The sequence below is a fragment of the Molossus molossus genome, unplaced genomic scaffold (genome assembly GCF_014108415.1).
Source record: "Molossus molossus isolate mMolMol1 unplaced genomic scaffold, mMolMol1.p scaffold_m16_p_4, whole genome shotgun sequence".
Classification (NCBI taxonomy): Eukaryota; Metazoa; Chordata; class Mammalia; order Chiroptera; family Molossidae; genus Molossus; species Molossus molossus.
Genome location: NW_023425377.1, coordinates 104,001,833 through 104,016,105, shown reverse-complemented (window position 1 = coordinate 104,016,105; position 14,273 = coordinate 104,001,833). Strand labels below are relative to the sequence as shown.

General features: G+C 42.5%; 1 protein-coding gene across 4 annotated transcripts; it reads left to right on the top strand.

The window, feature by feature from the left end:
* Positions 1–1,186: 1,186 nt before the first annotated feature.
* On the top strand, positions 1,187–13,537 carry TLR2 (toll like receptor 2). 4 transcript variants are annotated; one of them, XM_036241496.1, is made up of 2 exons: positions 1,187–1,245; positions 9,469–13,537. In XM_036241496.1, the coding sequence occupies exon 2, from the start codon at positions 9,482–9,484 to the stop codon at positions 11,837–11,839; it is 2,358 nt and encodes a 785-aa protein (XP_036097389.1). In that variant the 5' UTR covers positions 1,187–1,245; positions 9,469–9,481; the 3' UTR covers positions 11,840–13,537. The 4 variants fall into 4 exon arrangements, with proteins under 4 accessions (XP_036097389.1, XP_036097390.1, XP_036097392.1 ...); XM_036241497.1 differs by lacking the exon at positions 1,187–1,245 and adding an exon at positions 1,352–1,426; XM_036241499.1 differs by lacking the exon at positions 1,187–1,245 and adding an exon at positions 8,348–8,819.
* Positions 13,538–14,273: the final 736 nt, after the last annotated feature.

The following is a 14,273-nucleotide window of genomic DNA, read 5'->3' as shown; positions in this document are numbered from 1 at the left end:
TTTTTGTACAGACAGAGTGGGAGGGAGAGAGAGGAAGAGAGAGAGAGGGAAACATCGATGTGAAAGGGACACATGGAGTGGCTGCCACCCGCACCACCAACCAGGGCCGGGGACAAACTGCAACCAAGGTACATGCCCTTAGCGGGAACCGAACCCGGGTCTCTCCGGACCGCAGGTGCACGCTCCAACCGCTCAGCCAGAGCGGCCAGGGCAAAGCTAGTTACTTCTTAAAAGGTACTGGTTTGTTTCCCTTATAAAACACTCCTCACTGCCTGGGATAAACTAGTTTCTGTAGTAAGGAAGAAAGCAATCTAGGGCTGCTTTTGGAATTACCTGGAGAAATAGGGATGGAATGGAGGGAGGAAAGAATGGAATGAGGGAAGACTGGAAGGACTCAGGTTCAAAATCTCAGCGATCTGTGGCTCTCACATCTCTGTATGGTGAGATTGGGGATGGGATGTAGGTGCTGGAGACAGTGCAGCACCAGGGTCTGCCACAGGACTGGCGGGGCGTCGGGACCGAGCCTGGCGCTGCGCTTGCCCGCTCTGCGGGCAAAATCTTGCCGGATTGATGTGGATAGTGATTGGTGAACTATTTTAATGCAGGAGAGCAAAGACTATCGGGTGGAAGTAGACCCTGGAGATTTATAAATGGGCTGGCAAATAGATGTTGAAACGGCGGGAACAATGAGAAATATGATTCACGAGCTGAATTCTGGCTTCCAAGGATGGAAAAGAATAGATAGGTGGAGTTTAAAGACGGAGCGATTCAGAATTATGTGAAAATTGCCTGCCCGAAGCTTCAAGAAAACACTGCCTGGTTGGGTAATCAGCCTTCTAGGATTGCGCAATCTGACCCTGTGCTTCGGGAAATCCCACGAGGGGCTTCTAGGCGCTCGGTTCTTTTTCCGGTCGGGTGACCCCCAGCCAGCCTCCAGCGCCCTTCTCTGACCCGGGCCCCGCACCTGGCGGGGGTCGGGGCAGGACCCACGCGCGTGGACCCGGACCTGCCTCCAGCTAGCCGGGGCCTCGGTCTGGGTCCTCTGACGGAGTCTGCCGGGAAGATGGGGCACGGCAGGCCGGCCACAGCGTGGGGCGCGCGGGCCGAGGTTAGCGCCCCCCGCTGGCTGCGGCGCGCGCTGCGCGGATCACCGCGCGCATTTCCCCCGCTGCGTTCCTGAGCTCGCGGTCGGGTCGGGTCGGGAGGCAGCCAGAGCGCGGCTTGGAAGCGGCTCGCGCGTCCCAGGTACGTCGGGCCGTTCTCGAGGGCGCCGGGGCCGGGCAGCCCTTCCCCGATCCAGCCGGCAGGGGCGAAGGGGAGACGGGGACCTTCGCCGGGCGGCCGCGGAGCGCTCCTGGCCCCCGAGGACCTCGCGCTTCTCCGCCCCGGTCTGCGCGGCCCTGTGCTGGGAAGTGGACCCGCGAAGGTCGGTCCTGGGGAGAAGCAGGAGCCACAGTAAAGACTCGGGCGGAGCGCCCTTCCAGCTCGGGGCACCCCTCCCCGGGGGGTCGCCGCGGGGAGCTTCTGCTGGGCTCCCGGGAGACCGAGGTGGGCGGTGCCCCAAGGGCCGCCCTCCCCGCGGCCTCGGCACCCTTACTCAGAGCTGGGGGGCGGGGGGAAGGCTTGGAGAACCACCTGCGCGTCCCGCTGGGGATGTTCTGCGCTTAGGGTTACCGCTAGCACCAAACTCCCGAAGGTTGGATTTTGGTCACCGGGGCTCAGAAGTGGGGAAGGTTCAGTGCTCTCGCTCCCTAACCCGAGCCTGACCTCTGCTTTGGGGTGGTCTCCAAGCCCCCTCCATATTCCTTCATCCTTAGAGTGTCTGCTATGTCAGATACGGTTATATCTAATCAGTTATGATTAGAACATAACAGCATTTAAGCATAGAGGAGATTTAAAAATAACAGTGCTTTGAAGTTTCCCTTATAACTTCTTCAACTTCTGCAGTGAGAACTTGTGTTTGGAATTTAGGTGCAAGCCAGGAAAATGTTTTTCCTGGGGAAGAGAGAGAGAGAGGATTCAAACCTGAGATTATTAAAATCTGAGAAGATTAAAATCTTGCAGAAGTTCTTATCTGCACTCTACTAACTCGGATCTTGACCAAAAGCAACTAGTAGGTAGGGTGCCCTGATTTGAAAGTAGAGACCAAAAAAAAAAAAAAAAAGGGAAATAGCAAACCCTGACTATTTGAAAATGACTTATTAACCAAGATTTTAAGTTTCTTCCTGTTTTAAGCAGAGAACATTTGCATCTTGAAACTTTTTATAATGTCAGAAGTTGACAGCATGTTTTTGGAAGTTTCTAAGTTATCAATTCATTGTTTTTGCATTATTTCAAAAAGAATTTGGCTCGGTGCCCTGGCAGGTGTTAGAGTGTCAGCCCAGCATGAAAGAGTCTCGGGTTCGAGTGCGGGTCAAGGGCATGTACCTGTGTGCAGAAGGCAACCAATCCATGTGTCTCTCTCACATCAATGTTTCTTCCTCCCTTCTTTCTGTCTCCTTCCTTCTACTCTCTCTAAAAAAATCAATGGAAAAAATATCCTCAGGTGAGAATTACAAAAAAAGAAAAAGAAAAAAACATTTGCCTTGGCTGGTTAAATATCTTATTTTGATTTTAGTGATTGTATATGGCATCTTGGGTGTGACTTCCTCATAAAGATCTTTTAATAAATATAAATGTTTACTCCTTCCAAATAGTGGCTTGTTTGTCAAAATTGTCCCCCCACCCCCAATATCACTTAAAATTTATGTTACTTTTTCCTCATACTGAAAAGCCACATCTGAGTTTCTGAGTAAATTTGTTAAAAATTCAAGTTTTCGTCTTGCAGCCTACTCTTACTAGGTTCATTTTCCATATTGCTAAAAAACATATTTTTAGGGGTACTTTTTTTCAATGAGAGTCTCTGGATAAAAATTCTCTTTTAGTTTTTGAATGTCTGAAACTATCTCATCTTTGTTCTTGAATGATCATTTAAATGTCTATAGATGTCTAAATTGACAGGTATATTTTCTCAGCCCTTTGATATTATTCCAAATTTTCAGGCTCGGTGAGAAATTTCTTTCTTTCTTTTTCGCTTGGGATTTAATATGCATTTGTAATCTGGGAACTTACGTTTTTCTTCACTTCTGAAAACTTTTTAGTTATTATATCTTTTAATATTTGGATCTACACCAGCATATACGGCAGGCCTGGGCTTCTGATTTCCTCCAGGGGATTTCCGGTGGGCAGGCTTCCAGCCAGGTTGAAACTCTGGGTCAGAGGGCAGAGATTTTTTTTTTTTTTTTTTTTGGTCCCTGTTTACATAAGGTGTCTATGGCCTTTTTCCTGCACATGGCTTTCAGTTCTCTGCTATGCAGTGGGTCACGAGCCTCTGCACTCCCGCGTCACCAGGCACTACAGCCCTGGCCCTAACGTGGATATCTGGTTGTGGTCTCACTGTGGGCCTCAGGGTTTCAACTTCCTTCCAGTTCTGGTGTAGCAGATGTATGCAGCATAATTCACCTCTCATACCAGGCTTATTTCTCAGACTTCCATCCTCTTTTGGGCCTTGGACAAGTAATTCCTCACTGCCCTGTGCGCTTTCTGAACTCTTCAAGCAGATGAATTTTATCCTTTGTCCAGGCCCTCATCCCTCATTTAGCTGTGACTCCATGTAGTCTAACTTTAGCCATTGCCCTTTCCTTCCCCGGTGTCTTCTATTGAGGACTTCTCTGCCTCATGCTGTAATGCATGAAGGATCTGAAAGGAGAGAAGTAATTCTGATATTAAGTGTTGAGTTGCAGTTTTAGCATCATCAATGATTATTATTGTTTAAAACTCACTATGCTATAGGTACCATATAATATTTATATGAGATAGCCCAAGATCTAAGTTTTTTATAAATTCTACATCTCAAAGAGAAAAGGCTAAGAAAAATGAAAAATAGATGTATTTGACCTTAAATCTTAGCCAAAAATGATTATGTATTTCTTAAGATCTGTGCTATGTATTACAAAGTGGAAAAAAAATAAAATAATTTTGGTTGCCCACTACAGTTATACTAAGAGGATTTTTTTTGATAACTTGATTAATCAGAAAGACAATGGAATAAATATAGTACCAAGCAGTAATAACCATCTCATCTTGATTTGTTGATTTTAGAGGTAGGTACAAGACTAGTCTTGATGGATTAGTTTCCATTGTCTCCTGTTTCTGCTCTGCTCATACATATTAATTTCATTCCTTTATTACCTGTTTTTTTTGTTGTTGTTGTTTGTTTGTTTTTCTTAGTGCATACTGAAAATTCCTTTTGAAAAATTATAAAAAGACATTTGAGGCCTAGGATGATATCTTCTAGAGAAAAATTGTCTTTGCTTCTGCAGATACCCATGAGCACTAGCATTCAGAAATCATTCTCAGAGATTAAGACTGTCTGAGACATCTAGATAAATCAAAGCTGTGCTGCAATGTCTGTGGGGATTTGTTTTCCTCTAGTTCAGCCTTACCTGCCTCATCCAAGACTGCCCCAGACCTTACTCTTTAACTCCCTGTCCTTCAAGGCTGTCAAAGTGCTGCAGCCTATCAGAGTATGCTTACTGTGCTCAAGGTGATTAAAGACAAGATTGAAAGTTTTGGCAGAGAATCAGAAACTATGAAAAACAACACAGCAGTTGGCCGGTGTGGCTCAGTGGTTGAGCGTTGACCCATGCACCAAGAGGTTGCCAGTTGGATTCCTAGTCAGGGCACATGCCCAGGTTGTGGGCTGGATACCCAGTGTGGGGCATGCAGGAGGCGGCAAATCGATGTTCTCTCTCATTGATGTTTCTATCTCTCTCTCCCTTTCACTTCCTCTCTCTCTAAAATCAATAAAGGAAAACAATTAAAAACAAAACAAAAAAACAACAACACAGCAGATGTGAAAAAGAAACAAATAGAAATTATACTGATGAAAATGGCAATAACCCATCTATACTACTTTCAATAACAAAGATAAATAAAAAAAGAGAAAATTGCAATAACCAAAAAAGTTGAAAGCAGTAAATGGATTTAACAGTAGATTAAGTATAGCCGAAGAAAGAATAAGAAACTAGAAAACATCTCAGAAGAAAATATCTAGACTGGAACTTGAAAAGACTAAAAGATGGAACAAATAGAAGAGAAATAGACCTGGAGGACACAGCTAAGCTACTGCTTAGATGAAAATTTGTGACCTTAAATGTATATATGAGAAATAAAGAATGGCTGAAAATTAATGAGCAAATACGTACCTCAAGAAACTAGATAGACTAAGAAGAACAAAATGTAGAGAAAGCAGAGGGAAGGAAATAGTAATAGAAGAACAGAAATGAATGAAAAAGAAAATAGGGGATCTGTAAAATGAGAAGTTGGTTTTATGAAAATGCCAATAAAGTGATAATCCTTTTGCAATATAATTCAGAAGAGTAGGCACAAATGATTCATCTAAGGAATAAAATAGAGGAATTCACAATGAGTCCTACAGACATAATAAGAGGATATTATAAGTAACTGTGTCAATAACTAAAAATTAAAAAAAAAAAACAGTACATTTCTTGAAAAACACAATATACCAAAACTGACAGAAGAAAAATAAATCTAAATAATTCTACAGCTGTTAAATAAATTTAATGTATTTCACACAAAAACAAGATAAACGAACAAACAATAACAACAAAAACTGCAGGCTCAGAAGGTGGCATTGGTAAATTCTACCAAAGGAAAGAAAATTTATAGGGCGATTTAACTTCTGAATGTAGATACAGAAATTCTAAACAAAATATTCGTAAATAAAATCCAGCAATATATAAAAAGTTTAATACATCCAGACTAATTTGAATATATTCTAAAAATTCAAGATTGTCTTGAAACTGAAATTGATTATCGTAATCACCAGTGTTTACTCACAGGGTAAAGAAGGAAATTCATGGTATTAATAGACACAGGAAGAAAAAAAAGAAGTTGATAAAGTCAATATTCAGTAATCAAGAAAATGAAATAAAGATATAAGGGTTGGAAAAAAGAAATAAAATCATCATCCAGATGGTGATATAATTGTATGCATAGAAAAAAAAATTAAATCTACAAACTGTGGAATTACTAAATTAGTTCAGCAGGGTTGCTCAATGCACGGTAAATATATAAAATGTAATTCAATTTATACACATAGTATATAACATTTACATACACTGTACTATTTTCAAAGCTCAAAAGTATCAAATGCCTAGGAATATATCTCACAAAATATACTCAAGACCTCTATGAAGAAAACCAGAAGATATTATTGTGATAAATTAAAGAAGTCTGAAATAAGTGGAAAGATATATCATGCTCAAGGATTGGGAGATTTAATATTGTAATGAAGTCAACAATTCCCAAATCGATCTACAGATTCATGGTATTGTCAACTAAAATAAATAGGTTTTGTTTTTGAAACTGATAAGCTGAATCTGTAATTTATAAGAATAGGGCCCAGACTAAGACTCACTTGAGGAAGACAAGAAGGAAGGACTTAGTCTCCAGGATATTAAGATATATATTTATATAGTGTATTACTGGTACAAGGATAGACAGACAGACATTAACTCAGAATAGAGAGTGCTGAAACAGACCCACCCCTATGAGGACACGTGGTTGTTGGCAAAGGCAATATTGTTGCTTATTTCTTCCAAATAATCTTTTTAAAAATGGCGCTGGGTCAGTTGGATACCCATATTGGAAAAAAAAAAAATGAATACTGCCTGCTACCTTAATATTAATCCCAGGTAGATTATAGGCCTCAAAGTGAAAGGTAAAGTAATCAAGATTTTAGAAAATAATAAAAAGAATGATGTAGGAAAGATTTTTCTTTTTAGGCAGGCCACAAAAATCACCATTTAAAACCAACATAGAAAATTTAAGAACTTGTGTTTCTCAAAAGATTCCACTAAGAAAGTGAAAAGGTAAACCACAGAGCGGATGAAGATATTTGTAACACATCTATCTTCCATTTCCAGGTGATATAAAGAGCCCCTGTAACTTAATAATTGTAATAATAATTACGGCCCCATTTCCCATAACGTTTCAGTCAATGATAGACTGCCTGTGTGATGGTGGTCTCATAAGATTATAATGGAGTTGAAAATTCCTGTCACCTGGTGTCATCCTAATGTCATAGCGAAACACAATACTCACGTGTTTGGTGACGCTGGTGTAACCAAACCTACTGTGCTGCCAGTTGTGTAAAAGTGTGGAACGTACAGTTATGTCCAGTACAAAATACTTGATGATGATAATAAACGGCTATGTTCCTGGTTTACGCATTTCCTAGACTCAACTTTTTATTGTTATTTTAGAGTGTCCTCTTTCCATTGATTAAAACAAAGTGCTCTGTGAAGCAGTGTGCTGGTATCCCAGCAGCGGCCTTGGTCATCTCGTGTTCACCGTGTCTCTTGACAGCATCGTTTCCTCCTGTGCTTGATTTAACCTCGCGTTGTTTTGTACAGTGACATGCTGGACAGGCTTGCAGCCTGGGAGCAGTGGCTAGACCACGTCTCCTGGGTGTGTAGTCGCCTGTACCATCCAGGATTGTGTTAAGTGCACTACTCTGTGATGTTCGCACAGTAACAAAATTGCCTGCTGAGGATTGTGAAATTATAGTTTATCTATACTATAAAATGCCGGGCTCACTGGAAAAAAACCAGAAATGTCTTTATATACGGATATACGGATATAGAAAGACAAGAAACTATATTTTTAGATGAGAAATGAAAAGCCAGTTATCTATTTTTTTTATCCTCACCCGAGGACATTTTTCCATGTTTTTGTTCAGATAGAGTAGGAGGGAGAGAGAGAGAGAAACATCAAGGTGAAAGGGACACATCAAGTGGCTGCCCCCACACGGCCCTGACTCAAACGGGGCCAGGGACAAACTGCAACCAAGGTACATGCCCTTAGCGGGAACCGAACCCGGGTCTCTCTGGACCGCAGGCCGACGCTCTAACCGCTGAGCCAAACCGGTCAGGACAAAAAGCCAGTTATCTAAAGAAGATAGGAGGGGAGGCAAAGACATTGGTGTGGCCACAAGTCTGGCTGCAACAGCAGTTACATTCCCAGACTCAGTGTGTATTAATGTTAGTAATGCTTTTATTCTTTGTGCCTGTAAGTTATATAACCTAGAACTTTATAACCTCTCAGATTCTGTGGGAACCTAGGAAGGTGGGGATTAGTTTTACTCACAAAAATTTTTGTTCTTGGAGTTAAATTAAAAAAAAAAAAAAAAAAAAAATATATATATATATATATATATATATATATATATATATATATATTTTGTACAGTTAGTGCAGTGATGAAACACAGACAGGAGAACAGAAACAAGGAATGAGAAAGCGGAACGGAGCTTCAGGAGGACGTAGGTCCCAGAAGGCGGGCAGAGAGGAAGTGTCGGATTGATGGGCGAAAGGATTAGCAGTTGTGGAAAGTGTGCAGACAGCTTTCCCCCACTTTTATCTGAACAGCCCAGCCAGATGCAGGTACTGCTTTCTGCTTTACTTCTTTGCAGAAAGAGAAGGTTCTGATGGTCTGATGGTCCCTCGGCCCAGCAAACCACCTTGCTCTGCCTGGAGTCCCCAGCATCCCTCCTGCCTGCCGGGGCAGGTGCCAGACAAGCTGACAGAGAATGGGACCTTTATTCCACGGTCAAAGAGCATGTACTCCTGGAGCGGCACTTAGTGAGGAGTGGTCCAATAAAAGCGGCAGTTTGGCTCTGAAGTCTCCAACTCACAGGGGACGTCAGGCAGGGAAGAGGCAGCTTAAATATAAGAAGGTTTGACGTGCAGGAGCAGGTGATTGTAAATTGGTATGGTTAAGTTTAGCCCTTTTTTTTAAGCTTCTGTTCATTCTCCCATTCATTCATTTATTCATTCATTTCAACCCATGTTGATTGAGTCCTGCTGTGTACTCCCAGATGGTATTGTGCTTTTAAGTCACTGCACATTGGCAGGGTATCTCTATTAGTGCTGCTGAATGGGAAAGGGAATGAATTTTTTTTTTAAATCCTCACCTAAGGGTCCCCCACCCCTGCCATTTATCTTCAGATAGAGTGGGAGGGAGGGAGGAAGAGAGAGAGAAACATCAATAACTGGTTACCTCTCCCACAACCCTGAACAGGACCGCGGACAGTACATGCCCTTGATCAGAATCGAACCCATGACTCTTTGGTCCGAGGACCAATGCTCTACCCACTGAGCCAAACCGGCCAGGGCAGGAATTAATTTTTTATTTTTATATTAGTTAATTAATTTTACAATTAATTTTTATTCATACATTTCATTTGCCTCTTGGTAATTTCCTGGTAGCTGTGTGTGTGTGTGTTGCGGGGGGGGGGGGCGTGCATGTATGCTGTGTGTTACACTTTGGAAAATGTTTCTCAAGAACTAGAATTACAGTATGCTGTCAAACACAATCACTCATTTGAGCCTGTTTTATTTGTAGGTTGAATCACGGGATGATGCCACGTGCTTTGTGGACAGTGTGGGTCTTGGGGGCTGTAATCAGCCTGTTCAAGGAGGGGGCCCCTGCTCAGGCTTCTCCTCTGGCTTGTGACCCCACTGGTGTCTGCGATGGCCACTCCAGATCTTTACTCTCCATCCCCTCAGGGCTCACGGCAACTGTGAAAAGCCTTGACCTGTCCAACAACAAGATCGCCTATGTCAGCAACAGTGACCTGCAGACATGTGTGAACCTCAAGGCTCTGAGGTTGGAATCCAATAAAATTGACACCATAGAGGAAGACTCCTTTTTCTCCCTGGGGAGTCTTGAACATTTGGACTTATCGTATAATCACTTACCTCACTTATCATCCTCCTGGTTCAGGTCCCTTGCTTCCTTGAAATTCTTAAACTTATTGGGAAATTCTTATACAACACTTGGGAAAACATCTCTTTTTTCTCATCTCACCAACTTGCGAATCCTGAAAGTAGGAAATAGTTACTACTTCACTGAAATTCAGGAAAAGGATTTTGCTGGACTAACTTCTCTTGAGGAACTTGAGATTAATGCTCCCAGTCTCCGGAAGTATAATCCAAAGAGTTTGAAGTCAATTCAGAACATCCGCCATCTGATCCTTCATTTAAGTCAGCCTGCGTTCCTGCTGGAGATTTTTGTAGATGTTTTAAGTTCCTTGGAGCATTTGGAACTGAGAGATACTCATTTGGACACTCTCCATTTTTCAGAAGTATCTATCAATGAAACCAAGACCATTAAAAAGTTGACATTTAGAAATGTGGAAATCACCGATGAAAGTTTTAACGAAATGGTGAAACTGTTGCATTATGTTTCTGAAATGTTAGATGTGGAGTTTGATCAATGCACCCTCAACGGAATTGGGGCTTTTTACATATCTGATATGGCTGCAGTTGAAGATCTGAGAAAGGTGGAGACATTAACAATACGGAAGTTATATATCCCACATTTTTATTCATTTCATGATCTGAGCAGTTTATATTTATTTACAGGAACTGTTAAAAGAGTCACAATAGAAAGCAGTAACGTTTTCCTCGTTCCTTGTTCACTTTCGCAATATTTAAAATCATTAGAATATTTGGATCTCAATGGCAATTTAATGGTTGAAGACTTACTGAGAAACTCAGCCTGCAAGGATGCCTGGCCCTCCCTGCAAACCTTAATTTTAAGGCAAAATCATTTGACATCATTAGAAAAAACTGGAGAAATTTTGCTTACTCTGGAAAATCTGACTAATCTTGATATCAGTAAGAATAATTTTCATCCTATATCTAAAACTTGTCAGTGGCCGGCGAAGATGAAACATTTGAACTTATCCAGCACAAGAATACAGAGTGTAACTGAATGCATTCCCCAGACACTGGAAATTTTAGATGTTAGCAATAACAGTCTCAGTTCGTTTTCTTTGACTATGCCACAGCTCAGAGAGCTCTATATTTCTGGAAATAAGTTGAAGGCGCTACCAGATGCCTCCTTCTTGCCCATGCTACTAGTCATGAGAATCAGCAGAAATACAATCAATGGGTTCTCCAAGGAGCAACTTGATTCCTTTAAAAAACTGAAGACTTTGGAAGCTGGCAGCAACAATTTCATTTGCTCCTGTGAATTCCTGTCCTTCACTCAGGAGCAGCGGGCACTGGCCCAGATCCTGGTGGGCTGGCCAGAAAACTACCTGTGTGATTCCCCAACCCACGTGCGGGGCCAGCGGGTTCAGGACACCCGTCTCTCGGTTTCGGAGTGCCACAGGGAGGCTCTGGTGGCTGCCACGTGCTGTGTCCTTTTCCTGTTGATCTTGGTCACTGGGGTTCTGTGCCACCACTTCCATGGGCTGTGGTACCTGAGAATGATGTGGGCCTGGCTCCAGGCCAAAAGGAAGCCCAGGAGAGCTCCCCAGAGGGACTTGTGCTATGACGCCTTTGTGTCCTACAGTGAGCAGGACTCCCACTGGGTGGAGAGCCTTATGGTCCAGGAGCTGGAGCACTTCAACCCCCCCTTCAAACTGTGTCTTCATAAACGGGACTTTATTCCTGGCAAATGGATTATTGACAATATCATCGACTCCATCGAAAAGAGCCACAAAACCATTTTCGTGCTTTCCGAGAACTTTGTGAAGAGCGAGTGGTGCAAGTACGAGCTGGACTTCTCCCACTTCCGGCTCTTCGACGAGAACAACGACGCCGCCATCCTCGTCCTCCTGGAGCCCATCGAAAGGAAGGCCATTCCCCAGCGCTTCTGTAAGCTGCGCAAGGTGATGAACACCAGGACCTACCTGGAGTGGCCCACCGAGGAAGCGCTGCAGGGCAACTTTTGGATCAATCTGAGAGCCGCAATCAAGTCCTAGGGTCCTTCCTGCAAGGCCGGCCTTGGGCCAGTGGTGGCCTTTCTATCACGAGTTGTAACTAAGTCCTTTCTGACCCAAGTCTATGTGAACTACGCGAGGACTCGTTTACGAAAACCACTGAAACTGTTCGAGCATTATCTAGAGCGCTGTTTTATAAAAACTGCTACCCATTTGAAACAAAAACAGCTTTGGGTTTTGCTTTATCCTAGGAGGTCATCATAATCGGAGGCAGTTACTGATATGGGAATGACCTGCGGCAAATGGTTTAGTTCAGTAGGAAATGGCACCGATGAACAGAAGATTTCAAATGAGTGAGGGGTCAGCTCCGCTAGCAGACGCTTCCACGGCCACAGAGGCGTACACCGTCCCCCCAGCTGCCTCGTCTGCTTCGGCCGCTCTCGTGGTCAAAAGGGCAAAATGTGTGGGTCACTCAGCCCCGACATTACTAGTCCTAGAAAAGTAGTGTTGTGTGTCCCCATCAAACTTTATAGGATACAAAATACCTGAAGAATGGTGTGTTTTCATGTGAACTGGGTCTGTCTGTCTGTCTGTCCGTCCGGGTGTTTGGTAGGTTCCTCTAGCCATAATTACCTGAGTGAGGGTGCCTAACACAAGATATAGTAAGTTGTGGTTTTCAATGAAAATCTAACTATTAAAGTAAATAAAATCCTCACTTTAGAAGACTTTGAAAGAAGCCTTCCATATCTCTGACTCATCTGCCTCCAGCCTTTAACTCCATGTGAAGTTCTCACTTGGACCGAGTTACTCTGGCTGTCGGTCCCCATCTTCTGGTCTGTCACCTTGCATCTCAGTGCGGTCTTCTTCTTTGCAAAGTCTTGTTTCTGGTGCTATACAGGCCTTCCTTTGTTTTCCTTCTGAAAATGTATAATAGTACCTATGAGCTAAATATATTTGTAAACAAGTATAAACCCAGACGTTCTTCATGACAATTATTTGGTACACAATCATTTAAAAGACAGACAACACTTCCATACATTCATTTTTGTAATGCAGATTTAATCATACATTAAATTGAATGCAATTAATGCTATTGACTGAGTTGGTGTGACTGTCTTCTGAAGCTGGGGACCCTGTGTGAAAGGAAGTGAACTTCCTCTGACCCTGCTCAGTTCTCAGCCAAGACTGGGTTTGTGTGGTTGGTTGAGCTCTGGAGTCAGAAAGTCCTGGTTAGTAGATATGTATCACTGGCCAAGTTACTTCACTCACCCCAAATATTTTCCTGTCCTTAAAGCGGGGATAATAATATCGAGATCACAGGGTGTGATGTAGATGTTAATGCAGTAATGTACCTAACCCACTGAGCACATGCACCTTGGTCACCGTTCCTTCAGGAGGGGTGAGGCGGGCGAGAGGCCCCAGCCTGTGGGAATGGGAACCATGGGGTGCTTGAGTGGGGGGACAAGGATGCTTGTCGTAGATGTTAGCTGTTATCATTTTCCAAGAAGTAATCTGTCTCCTTGCGCATTATGATTGGCAAATGGATATTTTTCTGTTACGGGTACTAGCAGGGATATAAGAGGTCCTGTTGTTTGAAGAAAAATAGCCCAAAGAAATAAGCTCACTAGGTGCATAACCAGCCGTAGTCCTCAGAACGCTCACACAATATTTCTTCTCTTTCATACAAATCCTGGGAGAGTGTTATGAAGGAAACAGTAGCCAACATAAAAAACATGGAAAAGTTCAGGAGAAGGAAATCTGGGAGATGCTGCAGAAGACAAACACAGTAATGGGCTTTTTGCTTTTCTTCTTTATTTCCTACAGTGAGCTCAGTGTTGATTATCATGAGCACTAAGCACATTTAACATCTGTAGATTGAGTTGCAATAATTTACACAGCAATAGAAAGAGCTTCATAGTTAACTGAGAGATTTAAAGTAATATTGAAAAAATAATCTTTATTTTCCTCATTGCAAAAGTTAAACAAACATGGTCACTGTAGAAATTTTGGAAAAGAGATAAGATTATGTAAAAGAACATAAGAATCAGTTCTTACCCTTTTAAGAACTCTCTTTGGATAACCACAGATAACTGTGTAGAGTACAGGTCTCCAATATTTTATACGTATATAACTCCAAAAATTGGGATTCAGTTTTAAATCTTTATTTTTTTCTGAGATTGTTTAGCTCCTTTTATCTAACATATTTCTGAACTCTGAGGGTCATTCAGAATTCCAAGCAAATTCACACTCGCCCAGGAGTCTAAATTGTTTTAAAAGCCGCCCTCATGCACCTGTCCACTGAAAATGAGTGGCAAATACATCAGAGGTCAATACAAAGGCTCCTCCTTTTCCAGAAGAAAAATGAATTTTTATCCAACTGTGAACTCTTTTTTTAGTTGTCAACTTATTTTATCTCTTTAACGCTTGCCTGTGCCTGGTATGTAGTAAGTATTGAATTGCCGAAGTGCTTGCTGAA